The sequence below is a fragment of the Sebastes umbrosus genome, chromosome 20 (assembly GCF_015220745.1).
Source record: "Sebastes umbrosus isolate fSebUmb1 chromosome 20, fSebUmb1.pri, whole genome shotgun sequence".
NCBI lineage: Eukaryota > Metazoa > Chordata > Actinopteri > Perciformes > Sebastidae > Sebastes > Sebastes umbrosus.
Window position 1 is genome coordinate 3,442,508 of NC_051288.1, and position 17,432 is coordinate 3,459,939.

General features: G+C 40.8%; 1 protein-coding gene across 16 annotated transcripts in view; it reads right to left on the bottom strand.

Moving 5' to 3' along the window:
• The window catches only part of cacna1g (calcium channel, voltage-dependent, T type, alpha 1G subunit), a 351,728-nt gene that overhangs the window by 30,433 nt on the left and 303,863 nt on the right, over window positions 1–17,432 (bottom strand). For 13 of the 16 annotated variants that reach the window (XM_037754983.1, XM_037754992.1, XM_037754991.1 and 10 more), the window contains 5 exons: window positions 16,635–16,705; window positions 13,255–13,333; window positions 12,791–12,912; window positions 9,856–10,293; window positions 6,422–6,574 (listed from right to left, as the gene is read on the bottom strand). In XM_037754983.1, coding sequence (XP_037610911.1) covers window positions 6,422–6,574; window positions 9,856–10,293; window positions 12,791–12,912; window positions 13,255–13,333; window positions 16,635–16,705 — 863 coding nt within the window. Of the gene's footprint in view, window positions 1–849; window positions 1,300–6,421; window positions 6,575–9,855; window positions 10,294–12,790; window positions 12,913–13,254; window positions 13,334–16,634; window positions 16,706–17,432 lie in introns of those variants that run through there. The other 3 variants (XM_037754994.1, XM_037754993.1, XM_037754996.1) reach the window with 2 other exon arrangements.

A 17,432-nucleotide genomic window follows, 5' to 3' on the forward strand; every position in this document is an offset into this window, starting at 1 on the left:
TCCGGCAATCACTCTCTGACTCTGTGGCAGAAACCCTCATCCACGCTTTCGTCACCTCCCGTTTGGACTATTGCAATGGAGTTCTGTCCGAGGTTCCCAGCAAAGCCCTGGACAGGCTCCAGTATGTGCAAAACTCGGCTGCCAGGGTTCTCACCCGCACCAAGCCCTGGCAGCACATCACCCCCACCCTCATCCACCTCCACTGGCTCCCGGTCAAGTCCCGCATCACCTACAAAATCCTCCTCCTCACCTACAAATCCCTCAATGCCCTGGCTCCTCAGTATTTATCTAACCTCCTCCACCCATACACACAGCCCCGGAACCTTAGATCCTCAGGCACGGGTCAGCTCTCCATCCCTCACACAAGAATGCGAACTTTTGGGGACAGAGCCTTCAGTGTGACAGCCCCCACACTTTGGAACTCTCTCCCCATAGAGCTCCGCAACGCACCATCTCTGGACACCTTCAAAAGACTCCTCAAAACCCACCTCTTCACCAAGGCCTATGGCCCCTAGCTTCTGTTACATTTGTTGTGTTTATTTATGTCTTTGTTAAGCGTCCTTGGGTTTCATGAAAGGCGCTATATAAATCCAAGCTATTATTATTATTATTATTATTATTATTGAAATGCACTAAAACGGAGCGTTTCAGACATAGGGTGAATACAGGTATATTCAAGCAGACAGTATGAGGAAAATAAAGTTTTTTTTAAACATTAAAGTATGTAAACATGTTTTTGTAGAAACCTGAAATTCAAGTAAGAACCTGAAAATTAGCACGATATGGGACCTTTAAATAATGTAAACATGTTCTAGTAGAAACCCAAAATACAAGTATGCACCTGAAAATGAGCATAATCGGTCCTCTTTAAGGGTCAGAAAATCAAATGTTTAAAATATAATTCATCCATTATTGATATAAAAAGCTTATGGCCCTTTAAATGTTTTTGGTTGTGCTGGGACTACAGATGCAAATTAGCTGTTTAGCTAATTGAACATCCAGTTGGGTTTTCCCCCTGTCAACCTAAACCTGTTTACGCCCCAGTGTGTGAGAGTAGTGGGGGGGGACAAGTGGCTTTGGAAGTGCCCTGGGAAAAGGAAACACTACGAGATACTGCAGCAGAGGGGAAGAGGACGAAGAGGGATGGAGAAAGAGAAAGAGAGGAACTGTCAGTACATTGCATTCCAGACTGGTTAGAAAGAGGGGGTTAAAATCGTCGGGGGCCGAGTCGTCTGTCAGAGCTAGGGACCAGGATTTCTCAGAGGCCAGAGACAGAGCTTCCATCTCCGCTAGAGGGATCTAGGCAGGAAGAGACAACGGCTGGTGAGCAGAGAAATCAGACGCACACATCGCGTGCATCACACAAAGATAAGGACGACACACACAGATAAGAGCTGTAGCTAACAGGAAGATATACGTTTGAAACAACATATATAAAAGTGGAAGTATGTAGTGGAGCGAAACAACGAGGAAGAAAGACAAAGCAAAATGTAAAAGCTGGAAACCAGAGACTCCTTAAACTCTATGGTTATTATTGTATTGTGGGGTTACAAACAGTGCTATTATGACAGACACATACACAATAAAATGTACAGCCGGCTGATTCTGAACAGAAAAATTGTGTAATGTGATGCAACAAATAAGCAGACAGGAAGGAGAATCATTTATGTTGTGTGTATTTTAAATGTACAGTCGTTTCAAAATTGTGGAGGCTTAAAGGGCAGGTCCGTCTGCGTTCTTTTCCATTTTTTTCTAATAGAAACGCCCAATCAGCTGTTAGCAAAAAGCAGTGACGTAGGTTACCATAGTTAGCTAATCAATAAGGTTATGAATAATGTGAACGCTAGCACTAGCCGAGTCAACGTTAGCCGTGCTAAGTTTGGAAATAACGTAAACGATTAGTTTGGATTTTTTAAAGTGGGGTTGTATGTGTACTCCCACGTTCTGCGAGGTAAAATTATTGTTTTTGTGAATTCAGTCTGGTGGCTTTGGAGAGAGCCATAAAACAGTTTCAGTTCCCTGTCGGAATGAGCTGTCTGGCGGCGAGGTAACGTGGCTGTGGACGAAAGCAGCAGGAAAATTATTTTTAGCCACCTAAAAAAGATCAATATCAGTTTAAGAATACACTATATTTAGAATATTTTCACAGCTTTACTTCGCCATCAGACAGCCCTTTCAAACGGGGGAACTGAAGCTGTTATATTGCCGTCATCAAAGCCACCAGACTCCATTCACAAAAACAGTCATTTTACCTTGAAGGACACGGGAGTTTCTAGTCTACCGCTGCATCGATTGGTTAGTTTGTTTGTGTTACTGTGTGACTTTTGGACATCTGCTTCTCCAAACTGGGAGCATGCCGACCGCCATCTAAGTTACTGTATGTGACGTTAATACACTGACATATAAGGATGCACATATACTGTGTATGTAGCAGCGTCAAACCTACGTCAGGTCACGTGGGAAAAAGTTTTTAGAAGAGCTTGGCATTTTAACTAGGGCTGTCGAAGTTAACGCGATAACGCATTTGTTTTTTAACGCCTTTAATTTCTTTTAAGCATTAACCCGACGTTGTAGCAGGCTCAGTTTTAAAGCTAGAGTGAAGATACTGGCATCATATGAAACTAGAAAAACCTAAGGAGTCTATTGGTACCAACCATGTCACACTAGCTTGTTGCGAAAAGAGGCTAAATAACGCTCCAAACTGCCATGGCCATTTTCAAAGGGGTTTCTTGACCTCTGACCTCCAGATATGTGAATGTAAATGGGTCCTATGGGTACCCACGAGTCTCCCCTTTACAGACATGCCCACTTTATGATAATCACATGCAGTTTGGGGGCAAGTCATAGTCAAGTCAGCACACTGACACACTGACAGCTGTTGTTGCCTGTTGGGCTGCAGTTTGCCATGTTATGATTTGAGCATATTTATTTTATGCTAAATGCAGTACCTGTGAGGGTTTCTGGACAATATTGGTCATTGTTTTGTGTTGTTAATATTTTAAATATTTACATATATTTGCATAAAGCAAGCATATTTGCCCACTCCCATGTTGATAAGAGTATTAAATACTTGACAAATCTCCCTTTAAGTTACATTTTGAACAGGTAAAAAATGTTTGATTAATCGCGATTTACTATGGACAATCATGTGATTGACAGCCCTAATTTTAACGCTAAAACATACGTACTTCAACCAAAATGTTAATGTTCGGATTTGAATATATAAGGAAACTCCACTGGGAAACTACATAATGATATAAAACCAAAAAAAAAATTAAATAATGGACTCGCCCTTTAATGCTAAACAAAACGTCTCTAAGTGCCTACCCTGTAAGTGTTTTGAGTTCATTCACATCACTGAACTCTGCAGAGCTTTGGTGTCAGTCGTGCGGTGTTTAGAAGCCTTGGGAGTTCCTGGCTTCTGTAAGAGGAGCTGCTGTATATATTTGGCCTTGTACCTGCTTAACGGGGGGAAATGCTTTCCGACAGGCAAATGGGCCATCCGAGCAGAGAGGGGCAAGGCCCCGAAACTCAACGGAAAGCGTTTCTGCTAATGTACCGGGAGGAGAGAGGTGGCCTGTGGCGTTTAATAATGACATCTCAGACCCATTTGAAGCTTTTAGAAGATGGGGTTTTCGCAACGCTAATGTAATTGGCCAAGATTTGCCTTCAAAATGAGGAAAAGAGGCGCCCAGATGCATTATTCAGTGATGCAGTGATCCATAGCTTATTGAGCCGTTCAGACTTGTGTGAGTGTGATCTCCTGGTTATCACTGACTGTTTGGCAAAGTAGGGATTCGCATATATAAACACACAAAACATGCCACAGACATACAGACACAAAGCTGTGTAGAGGAGACAGAGCAAACTCTAAAACCATGTCACTGAGGCTGAGACCAAAACCCCGCCAAGCATGAATGAATATAAGTGAGTGAAGACGTGAGCGAGGGGGATGAGATCATAGCTGAGGCGGGATATGACGCACTGCACTGCGGTAGGCAACAGGGGCTGGTTAGAAAGGGCTAAAATATTCAATGTGGAGGAATTCCAGTACAAAAAAACGCCAATGGCTGCAGGGCCGCACGATTTGTTAAAAACAAAACATTACATGCTTTTCCATGAATTTTATGAAATGAAGTTCTACGGACATTATGTGCTAAATTTCTGCAAAGATATATTTTACAGTGTATAGGCCAAGAATTCTGTACTTTATTCATCTTTAAGTAATTTAGTCTGGTATTGAGTCATTAAATTTTATCTTCATTTAAAACAAATTCTGCCAATAGTAGTGAGATAATTTCACCTGGTCTCAATAAAAATCTATTGTTTCAAGAGTCAACCAAGCTCATCTCCGTATTTATACAGTTCTGTATTTAAAGAGTCCGTTCACCCAAATTCAAAAACTCAAAACTGAGTATATGTCTGGACCGCGTACGGTCAGTCTGTGAATTTGTGGCTAAATTGTTACACCAATAATCAGCGGTCATGATTATAATGTTAAATCCAGCGCTACATGTCCACCAGGTCTGGCGAGGACACTAGGGGACGCGCTTCTCCACTCAACTGGCCGTTCAAGCGGTGGAATGTACCTGATTGGTCCCTGGTTTTCTGCTCGCCATTTCTTAATAATTATTCCGTCTAAATAATCCACCAAAATCTACTTCTGAAAACATTTAAAATGAGAAATAGGTGACGCCGCTGCTAAATCTCGTTTCATTTTAGAACTAGATCGCCTAGCTTGACGACTTGGTCCAAGTTTCCTGAGATGGACGCGTCGCTCTGGAAGGGTTCATTTGCATAAAGGACTGTTCCCCGCCTTTTCATTTTGAAAGAGCAACGGCCAATGAGGGAACTCCAACACTGGGCCGACCAATCATGTAACTTTATCACTCAGTCAGTCACTCACTCAGTGACAGACTTTGCGTTTTGCCTTTTAGAGACCCAGTTAGGCCTTTTTTGATAGTTAATTAAACTTAGTTAATAGTTATTTTACTGTTAACAAACGAAAAATGAATAATAACATCAATGTTTACTAATGCTATAATTTAGCAGTTACTTTAACACGTATACATATATACAGTATATATCGGTTAATGATTAAGATATTATTTTTACACCTTAAAGAAACTGTTTGTAAAACATCAACAAACACTACATAGATATTTGTAATACTTTGTCAATGGTTAATAATTGGTTTATAAACTGTCTATAAACATTATTTGGATGCTATTATAAAGTTACAACTAATGATTATAATATCTTGTTAAATGGTTAATAAATACTTTGTAAAGCATCAATAAACATTATGTAAATAGATAGTTTTTCAATGGTTAATAATTGGTTTCTGGACCCATCTATTTATGTAATGTTTATAGATGTTTTACAAACAATTACTTAAAGCTTTACAAATCATTTGATAACCACTAACAAATATAGTATATAAAATGTTATACAGTGTACAAGAATAAACTGTTAATAAATACTTTACAAAATGTAATCAGAATGTAATTATTATCGTCTCTTTTCAGCGATGATATAATATAAAATTTATAAACTAATTATTTTATATAATACAAACCAATGATAAAATTATAGCATTGCTTATAATTAGTAAACATTATCATTTCATTGTAATCAGTCAAATAAATATCAAGTTTAACTGTCAATTTACCATTTATAAATGATGGTTATTATAAAAGTGTTACCAAATGTAAATAAATAGCCACATCAGTACAACTAAATAAAAAAAAAAATCAATACACCTAAAGCAGAATCTTAAATTCACTGGCACGCAGATATTATTCTACCAACGACAGATTCATAGATTCAAACAAGAATGACTCGGGTTCAACTCACGGAGGTCAATAAAAGTGTTTGTGCTGCTCACAGCGCTGGAAAATTGCATTTAAAACCTCAACATCTCTCTCTAGAATCCGTGTTCCCACTGACAGTCCACAGACCACCCCGTGGAAAGTTTTCATTGAGGACTATTTTACTTGGTAGAAAGTAGTTCCAATGAGGTCTGTGGAGTATCCTGAGTGACCAAGACATTGTTTCTGAAAGGATTCGCGGGTGTTTACATTTCATTATTAAAACCACTAAGTGGGATTTGTTTCTATTTGGGTGACCTGACCCTTTAAAAGGCATTTACGACTCATTTTAAGAAAGTCCTTGCGTGAGACTGCATTGGAAAACAAGACATATTATATCCTCGTGTAAAGGAAAAACAAGACCATCTGTGAACTTTTTGGATTTGTTTTCGATAATCGAAAATTACAGCAGCAACTTCTGTGTCGCAATTTTCATTTTTTTTGTTGTCCTGATTACTTGTGCTGCCCTACACGACGGAGAGAGAAATGAGACCCGTTGGGATGTATGAAATGGAAGAAAGTGAGTCATCATTCTGGGGGCGATTATTGACCTTCTTGTCGCTGCTGTGCTTTCTGGGCTTGGGGGGCAGCGCGTAGAAGTGGCAGATAGAGGCGGACAGGTTGTCCATCAAACTCAACTCTCCCTCCATTGAACCCTGGATGACCAGGGAGACCGAGTCAAACTGCGCTCTCCGCTGGACAAACTTAAGATGATGCAGAGGGGGGGGGGGGAAGAAAGAGAAAGGAGGGGGACAGACAAGGACAGGGGGGGGGGGAGAGGATAGACAGAAGTCAAGACAGAGACAAGTGAATAAATGTGGAAAGAAAGATCAGAGAGAAAGAAAGGGAAGGAAGAAGACAGTCTATCAGGTAGAAACAGATATACAAACAGAGACCAGACAAGAGAAACATTTCCAAGTATCTATCAAACTTTGCTCCTATAAGTGTTGTACTAAATAAAGATTTTCATGCAGCTACTGAAAATATATATATCCAACCTCCTCCCGACCATGTGTGTTACCGTTTAATTCCACAGGGGGGCACTACAGCACTGCAGTAGAGCTGCTCTCCCACAGGACCGGAGAAGAGATTGCGGCTTAACCACACATGTTTTTGGAAGAGCGACGGATAGGGAGACGGATAACATCTTAAGAGGAGGAACATGACGACGGCGAGACCTCTATTTCCTATCCCCCAAAAAGTTCCCCGCTGTCTGGAAATAGCTGTTTAAGTGAACAACAAGGCCCTGTGGTCCGGCTTTCCCATGGCACTGTGACCCATCTATGACTGGCATGTCCTCTACAGGGACCAGCCACACACACACATACACACACACACGTAAACATACACAAACCACGCTGATATGGGTCAGTATAACAGAATAATACACTTGCATACCCGGTACATTTTTATATTTACAATTATGACGCTGATCTTTAGATATATCACTCATAAATGTATATTATGCACTTATATTTTGAAAGGATGCCAGAATGTGCAGTGAACGTGTCCTAATACGGCCATATCCGCTATAGTTTGTTTACATTGCGTGCTACACTTATTACACTGAGACATTCCTCCCAAAGAAATACATTATTTCAGATAGCAACCAGCATGCTCAGTGTCCCTCAGCATGGGCCAGAGAGTTAACTAATGGTTTGGACCGGAGTCTGAACTAATGACCAGAGACGTCGGGGCTGGCCTCACAGCCTGGCCCCCCAGCAGGAAGTGACCTCAGAGTATCTGTCATGTCATGCAGTATGCAGTGAGTGGACCACTGGGAGGGAATCCAACTATCTGACCTAGACAATATCTGAATGCGTGTCTCACTTTTACTTGTGTCCAATATCAATGCGTAGACTGAGAAAACACTCACGACGGTGTGATTAAAGGGAACCTATTATGCTTTTGTGCTTTTTCCATTTCCGTTATTGCTGGGGTCAGCAACCTACGGCTCTTAAGCCCCTACTCCAGTGGCTCCCTGTGGATTTTTAAAAAACAATTAGTGGAAATGAATAACTGTTTTTTTGTTTACATTTTAATTTTAATTTATCATTGTTGTAGGTCTATGGTACGACTGTACGACGGAGTATTAGGGCCATATTGAGGGAAAAAATGTAATCTGAGATTTCGAGAATAAAGTCATATTATTATTAGAATAAAGTCAAAGGTTCACAAGAAAAAAAAGTTGTAGTATTATGAGAATAAAGTCATAATATTATAAAGGAGTAATTTTACGTGTTATTTTTTTATGACTTTATTCTCGTTATATTACAACTTTTTCTCGTAAAGTTATGCCTTTATTTTTGTTATATAACAACTTTTTGTCTCGTAAACTTATGACTTTACTCTCGAAATATTACGACTTTTTCTCGTAAAGTTATGACTATTCTCGAAATATTAAAATTTTTTTTGTAAAGTTATGACTTTATTCTCATTATATTATGACTTTTTTCTCATAAAGTTATGCCTTTATTCTCGTAATATTAAAACTTTTTCTCGTAAAGTTATGCCTTTATTTTCGTTATATAACAACTTTTTGTCTCGTAAAGTTATGACTTATTTCTCGAAATATTAAAAAAAAAATTGTAATGTTATGACTTTATTCTTGTTATATTACGACTTTTTTTCTCGTAAAGATATGACTTTATTCTGGAAATCTCAGATGTTTTTTCCCTCAATGTGACATTTGTGTACATTTTCACTTTGGCCCTCACTGCATTAGATTTATATACTATATATTTAGATTATATACTGTGTTACCTTCATCACAATGCTCAAATGTTTTGTGGATCCAGACAGATTTTTTTTTGCCTAAAATGGCTCTTTTGATAGTAAAGGTTGCCGACCCCTGTGTTAGTGTGTTATATCGTTTTTTGTGCGTGTAAAAGGTCTGCAGAGTTGCAAAGATCAAAGTCCCGGCAGCGAAGTGCGCGAGCCAGAAAGTTACGTCATCGCGGTTTTCGCGTGGTGCGCAAATGCTCCACAAGTTGTCGCGGAGCTTGGTCAGTCATGCCTTTCATTTCAACACGGACGCCTTCGAGGGAAGACTGGCCAAGCAGGTTTTCCTGTACAGACATCTCTACAACTGTTCATTGAGAGACCACAGGGACAGTCAAAAGTCATTAAATTCTTGGAAAGAAATAGGCAACACACTGGTGGAAAGAGGAGGCATTTTGCTGCAGGCTCTGGAAGGATATGAAAGATCGTTTTGTAAAAGCTAAAAAAAAAAAAAAAAGGTTTCATGGAAAGAGTGGCAACCCGAGGGGAAGCAGCGAGAGATGGATAATAATTTTGACTTTGGTAAGCAACAGTAATAATTACAGGACACAAATGCAATGTTTGGCGGTACGTCGGTGTTTACTACTGTTGCCAGGTAGCCTACCTTCCTTTCCTGTACCACTTCTTGCTTATCCACAGAATATTTTGTTTCTATGCCCTCTGGTGCATACTGCGACGAACGATGCGCTGAGCATAGATGCCTCTGTGCATGCTCATAGCACGAGCGCCATCTACGAAGCTTTACTCTCCCCCACAGAAACGCTGCTCCTGAACTGCCTGAAGCGCCTCGCTTGAAGTCCCGCCTTTTCTTCCGTAACGTGGTGATGTCACAGAGTAACACATCTGCATAATACCTGGCTAGCGGCTAGTTTGGCGCACCCTCAAACAAAGCTAGTTAGAGTGGAGCCTAGTGGCCGGAGGTCCGACGAGTTTGGTTCGGTTGACCAATCATAACAGTGGGCTTTTCGGGGTGGAGGATGGGGGGACATTAAAGCATGTAAACGTGTTCTAATAGAAACCCAAAATACAAGTATACTCCTGATAATAGGCATAATAGGTCCTCTTTAAGGCATTTATAGCAAAGGCAAACATATCGGGCTAATGCAAGTATCCTTTGGGTTCTAATAACAAAACAACCAAAAAACACTTGAAACGTACACACTCATATACATAATGTAGAAGCAACACCAGAAAGATTCCTTACCTCCAGCGGGGGCTCCAGCAGCTCCAGCGGCTCCAGGCATGAAGGGGGGTCTTCTCTGATGTTTACAGAGTCTCTGGTTATATCAGCAGTGGGCGAGTCCATAGGACCGTCTCTTTCCTGCTCCACGTCCCCTCCTCCGGTGGACCTCCAGGGGGAACCCCCGGAACTCGACCTGTCTGTGCCCAGCGCCAGAGGTTGGAGCTGGGGCGACCTCGTCGCCATGTCTCCCCCTTCTAACTGGCGCTCCAGCGCCAACTCTGCCTCCAGCTCTGCCTCCTCCTTGGCTTCCTTGTTGCTCTCTTCCAGGTGCTTCATCAGGACGGCGATGACGACGTTGACCAGGACGAACTGAGCGGTCAGAACGAAGGAGACAAAGTAGAGGGGGGAGACCACGGTGTTGTAGCAGGTGCTGTTCTGGGCGCAGTCCCTTAATGTGTCCTGGAAGAAGCATGAACACATGACAGGAGCACATCAGCTAACAGCTTTACCAGTAAGCAGCACTCCACACAAATGCCTCATTTCCACTGCATGGTACAGCTCCTATCTGTCACAATATCAGACTTGCGATAGCTAGCTATGGAACATTTGAAAAAAAAAAAGTAGGAAAAGTATTCAACTATCCAGTTAAATATATCATGGTACCAAATTTAGTGCAGACATTAAAGGAGACCTATTGTGCTTTTTCCCTTTCCTTTAGTGTGTTATATAGTTTTTTGTGCATATAAAAGGTCTGCAAAGTTACAAAGCCCAAACTCCACGCCAAAGGGAGTTACTCTCCCTCACAGAAACACTGTTCCTGAACTGCCTGAAACACCTATTCTTCCGTAACGTGGTGATGTCACCAAGTAAGGCATTTGCATAACGGCTGGTTTGGCACACCCTCAAACAAAGCTAGTTAGAGCGGAGCTGAAGTGGAGTCCGAAAAGTTAAGTTCAGCTGACCAACCACAACAGTGGGCCAGGCCAGCTGACCAATCAGAGCAGACTGGGCTTTTTGGGAGGAGAGGGGCAGGAGCTCAAACAGAGTGTTTCAGACAGAGGGTGAAAAGAGGTGCTGCAGCACAGCCGGTATGACAAAAGTAAAGCGTTTTTTGAACATTAAATCATGTAAACATGTTCTAGTAGAAACCCAAAAATACAAGTATGCACCTGAAAATGAGCATGATAGGTCCTCTTTAATGGTTCCCTCATCATGTCTCCTAATGACTTTGGTGATCCGCTGATTAGTGCCACCATTTTGTTTTTTTAGTGGAATGTCTCAACAACTGTTGGTAGGGTTAGCATGAAACCTCAGGAGGAATTGTAATGACTTTGTTGATCCCCTGACTTTTTACCTAGCGCCATCATCAGGTCAAAACTTTAATTTGAGCAAATACCTGCAAAACTCAGCCTCAGCTGTACTTCACGGTTACTGCCAATTAGCAAATATTAGCAAACAAACACGATAAACTTATTTGATGAACATAGTAAACATTAAACCTAAACGTCTAGTCATGCTAAACATCAGCATGTTAAGGTTGTCATTGTGAGCATTTTTGGCATACTGACATTAACATTTAGCTAGCACAGAGCTGTTTGGCTGCAGTATCCATGAATTGATAACTTCAGCTACAGTATTGCTAAAGTTAGGGAAAGATCATGTCGATGGTACAAAAAGCCATAAACACGGGACATGAATCGTTTTAGAATCTCTATTTTATGTATTTATTTTACCATGTGAGTTTTTTGTTGTTGTTTTTCTTTCCCTTTTTTATTTATATTCTTCAGAATATTTGTTTCTATTATTATTATTATTTATTAAATCTTTTGTTGTAGGGTGGGTGGGTCGGATGCAGATGTTGACATACTGTATAATGTACAATGTATTAATGTTTGAAAACCCAATAAAAACATTTGAATACAAAAGTGGGACATGAAGTAAGGTCTCTGGTGTGAAAAAAAAAAATTACTTTGCCCATAAATTGTGTTGCATAATTGTTCAAAATAAACATGATCTGTAAGGATTCTTGCCTGAAATACAGTAGAACAGAGACAGCAGACAAACAACCTACATAAGTGTTTGAAAATTACAAGTTATTTGGCAACGTAGCTGCTGCTATCTTAATTGCCTTCAAGCTAAAATCTGAACGAGTCTAGTACTAAGAGAGAACAGTGACAGCTCATATTAACTGCCAACTATTATTTGGCCCTGTGTGAAAAAGCTTTTGCAAATTGAATAGATGGGGGGGACTGAACTGTACTCATTTGGGCTGTACCGACATTTTTTTACATTCAAAGCTTCTATTGAGGTTTTTCGAAATTAAGTTTTGAATGTCTGTCTTCATATTTTATGACGTCATCACCCTAAAAACAAAAAAAATATTATTAAAGTAATCAAAGTTATTGTGGTTACATAAATTTAATTTATGGTGATGTTAAAGGGACTATTTGTAACTTTCAGAAATGCTTCTAACGCACGCGCGAGTCAGAGAGTGCAAGCAAAACCCCGTGGCGCAATGAAGGTGGCGGCCGATGCGCGCCAGCTGAGGTGGGATCCCGGCCCAGCGGGGTCGGGCGCACCACCGTAAAGTGGTATCGGTGCCGTTGTATCAGAGCTGTTTTGCGAGTACGAATACATGAGCAAAGTATCGGACCCGATACCGGTATCGGTGCATCCCTAAATAGTATAATACTAATAATATTAGCGTAGCCTGATCTACACTAGCTGCGCAGCATTCGAATGTTGATTTAGAATCATTACATTATGAATTAAGCTTCGAACTATTCGGTATAGCCCTAGCAATCATCTGCACAAAAGGGGTCCCCCATACCAACACATCACCACTAAATCTGCCTCGTGTTCCAGCTGAATGTATGTGCATATATGTAAGAATGAACGTGCAGTATGTGTATGTAATGTATGTCTTCATGATCCCAAACTTCAGTGTTAGTTTCACCTTCATTATGCCATTCCAGTTGTCTCCAGTGGAAACTCTGAAGAGCAGCAGAAATGCCATCCCAAAGTTTTTGAACGTAGCGTAGCGCCCCAGACCTTCACATGGGTGGAGTTCATCGCAGACTGGGGGAGACAAGGAGGAGCAGGGGAGAGGATGAAGAAGGGTAAGAATAGCCAGACAGTAAAGGAGCGAAAGGAAGATAAAGAGAGTTGTAACAACATAGTGTAGGTCCCTGCAATTAAATGTTAATAACACAAGACTACTTTATTACTCTGAAAGCTACTAGCTACAATTTGAAAAAGAGAAATCAATATGGCATTTCAACAAAGGGTTTTAGAAAGCAATTAACATCAGATAGATTAAACCCACCTAGGGGAGAATGAAATACTCGGTGCATTCCTTGAGTGGTATGTATGTGTGTGAATCACTGCCTGTGTACAGTAGGATGGTGCATGTGTCCTTACTCAAGTCACCAAACAGCTCCACTCCAAGCGCTGCAAAAATAAAGAAGAGAAGCATGAAGAGAAGACCCAGATTCCCCACCTGCAGAGAGACAACAGGAAGAGAGAGGGGATTAGTCAGAGGAGAGAAATCCCGGGCAAAAAATAAACCAACAACGAGGGACAACAAACAGCTCATTCCAGCGAGAAAATGAATGGAGGGGTCGTGACGAAGCAGCCAAGAGAAAAATAGAAGCTATGGCAATTGACCATTCGCTAAATCCCACCCACGAATGGCCATTGTCCAATTATAGCTTATCAACCGTAACTGGGACCGGCAGGCCTGTCAAGCTTTGGATTTCTCTGCATGTTGAAATGGTAAGCACGGGTTGTAGTAAAAGATATACTCCACATTTAAAGGGTAACTTTCTACCTGGTCCCTATTTCACATGTTTATGTGTGTAAGTGACTAATGGGGTCAGGGTCTGAAATTAGCCCCAACCACCTGCCAAATGTGGGTAAATTGTTGGCAGTGGCTAATAAAATCGTCAGGCCGTCCGCCACTTTGGCAGGCAGGGAAAACGCTGGGGATGGGAACAGAGAACCAGTTCCCAGTTGTCTGATTCCTTGGCATCTCATGCCTCCATGACTACCATTTCCTCCTCCTCATATGCACGCTGTATCATGTTTCAGTTTGTTTGGGACCGGAGCCATGGCGGAGAGAGAAAAACAAACACTCAAAAGCAAAGCGCGACTACTACTAAACCGGAGTGATGCACCCTATTTTTTCCCCTGATAATGCAACACTGTGAAAAACAAATCTGTGTTGAAATCAACAGGAAGAGAGTTAGTAACGTTAGCTGTTAGCAGCAGGTGGACAGCAGAGTCCTGCTTGGTTAAAATAACGGAGCTACTAACGTTAACGGAGGTGCCATTACATTACATCATGAGGCGTACAAGCTCTGCTCAGTAAAAATGACTTTTGGGCAAAGGCAAATTACGTTTTCGTGATGTGTTTAAATGTAATCTCGTAAAATTTAGTTTTTGGCCAGAAACTTGAATAAATCCAGTTGTTTGAAGATGTTTTCACAGCAATATAAAATGGAGTATAGAGAGGGAATTATGACCTGTTTAACTTCCTAACACTAGCTCTCAGCAGCTTATAATATATAATTATCAATGTGCCACGATTTTTTTTAATCAAAGCAAATATTTAAATAATAATCATTTGAATTGTGTTTTTATGCAAATAACCACTATAGATGACAGTAGTACAGTACGGTGTACAGTACGCTCCCAACCCCCCAAAAATAGGGCTCCCCCAGAAGCTATGGTGTAATTCAAATACTGGAATTTACCATGCATATGCTTTTTATGTAAAACTCTGAATGACATCAGATCTAAAATGTTATTCCGTCATTTAATGCTCATAGATTTCAAAAGTGGCAGATAACATTTCTGAGTGGCAGACGAAAAAAAACGAATTGCCTACCACAGTGGCAGGTAGTAAAAAAAAGTTAATTTCAGACCCTGGATGGGGTCTTCCGGGTCAGTGTCTCAGTGTCACCTCACGAAATTTCAGAACTTCAGCGAGACTCTTTCCATAATGTCAGGCACTTCTAATAACTATCAGAGCCTGTCATGACAAGAACAAGCACTTTTAATGGACGTAAATGACGGTGCCAGCTTGCCCCAATTGGATTACATTGCAGCCCGTGAGCAACTGCCTTCTACAGCGCTCTGCCTCAATACTGGACCATTTTCAGAACATGTTGTTGCTATTAGTCACTTAGACAAAAAACAGGAATAGAGAGTTCAGGTTGAAAAATATCACAGTTACCCTTTAAAGGTCCCATATTGTAAAAAGTGAGATTTTCATGTCTTTTATATTATAAAGTAGGTTTAAGTGATATATAAATACTGTGAAAGTATCAAAACACTCAATCCACAGATAAATACAAACAGCCCGTATTCAGAAACTGTGTATTTGAAACAAGCCGTTAGGATTTCTGTCCATTTGTGATGTCACAAATCTACAATATTTAGACCATTTCAGTTTTAAATTTAAACATACTAAATGTGTCCCAGTTTATTTCCTGTTGCAGTGTATGTAAATTACATCAGCTGACAGGATGTAAACATGGACCCAAGCTGTTGCCTAGCAACGCAATTCTGTTGAAATGCGCTAAAACGGAGCTTTTCAGACTGAGGGTGAATACAGGTATATTCAGAGAGACATGATGAGAAAAATAAAGGATTTTTTTAACATTAAAGCACGTAAACATGTTCTAGCAGAAACTTAAAATACAAACATGATACAAGCAGATTACCATATATTACATTACATGAATCTTAGAAAACTACCACACAAAGTAACCCAAATCTATAGTCTGTCTGAGTCATTCTGCTCGACCACAAAATATGCAAATTGCGCAACATACTAGTGGCAACCACTTGTTGTGAAGTGAATGCAATGGCATAGGGGAGAGTGCGACATCTAGTGGCTGAATGTTATCAATAGCAACTTTAAAAAATCAGCTTAGTCAGAGAGGGTGTTTTCAATCAACTCTTTACGCCGGCTTGAAATGAGATGTTTTTGTGAAATCAAGGATCTATTGTTTCAACAATTACTACAAATTTCAGGTGGCAAATCTGCCACTGTTATCACTGCAAACGTGCCATGCACGAACGCTGTGAATGAGTGACTGACACCGAAGAGTAAAAAGAAGCAAGATATGAATAAAATATGAGGTTCTAATAGTGCAGCTGATCCTGGACAAGAGTAAAAAGATAATAGGGAATGGCAGCTTTGATACAGAAGTGGGTTTAGGTAATGAAAAGCCTCAGGATTTGTGGCTGCTGCTGCTACTGCCAATGCTAATCAGCATGTGGCAACTCGCTCCCACTCCCCCCCCCACCCTTATCAGATTTATTAATCATGAACACTTCTGACAAGCTCTAGGAGGAATTAGCCTGGAACAACACTCGCTCTCTCTGTCTCTGAATGAGAGACAGAGGTAGTATCAAAGAAGGCTTTGAACATATTTTTTCTCTCAATCCAAACACTGCAGAACTTGTTTTAATTTACTCCGCCACCTTCAAATCCACCCACCACCGTTCAAAACAAAACCTGAAGGTACATCCACTCCCTGATCTCTGCAGAGGGTGGTTTTGCAAATAAGGGGTCTCTATAGAGTTGTCAAAAAAAAGCTCGTGGGAAATGACGACGAAGATCCTGAAAGAGAAGACTATGTACCAAAAAAAGAAATGCTTCTGGGATGTAATTTTAGGGTGAGCTTCTGTAAGGAAATGAAAGATCCGCGGAGAGAAAAATAAGGATGAGGAAGGAAAAGGGAATTCAGTGGCTGTTCGGTGGATGTTATTTAACAGAGTTGAGTGTGTACCTGAGGCAGGGCTTGCATAACGGTGTCCAGCAAAGCTCTCATCCCCACCGCCATCTTCAAGAGCTTCAAAACTGTGGACACACACACACACACACACACACACACACACACACACACATACAGAAAATTAAAAATTGTCTTACCAATATTAACATTGTTCAGTCTTACATAACAAAACAGGGACTTGTGCCATCAACGCCTTCTGTGACATTAAAAGAACTCTTCCTTACTTACAGACTAATCCTGCTCTGTTAGTGTAGTCACAGATTTCCTTTTTATTGAAAAACAGATAGCCTGAGTGAGGTCATATCTTCCTGATTGGGGTTGCAGTTTGATGAGGTCACTGGTGATGGCGATGGGGTACCAATGGAGGTACACCAAGATTGATAGATAATGCATAATAATTAATGGAAAAGTAGAGTATGCACGAAAAATGTTGTTTTTTTTCTTGGCCTGGGCCAGGCGACTTCCAGGAGTCTACAATAGTTGCCTAGCAACCTCACAGTGACGACAAAACTCCAGTAAGTCGCTGGCCTAGGCCGAGAACTGGTTCTAGCAAAGTTACTCCCCGTAAAACCCTTAAAGATTTTGGTATGAAATAGGGCTGTCAAAGTTAAAGTGATAATAACAATATCACAATAACTTAAGATTTTTTAGGTTGTGGCGGGCTTCGTGTTAGCGCTAGAGTGAAGATACCGTATGAAACTAGAGAACCAAAAGAATCCATTGGTATCCACCATGTCAACGTAGCTTGTCAGGAAGGAGGCTGAATCACGCTCCAAACTTATTTTGGCGAGG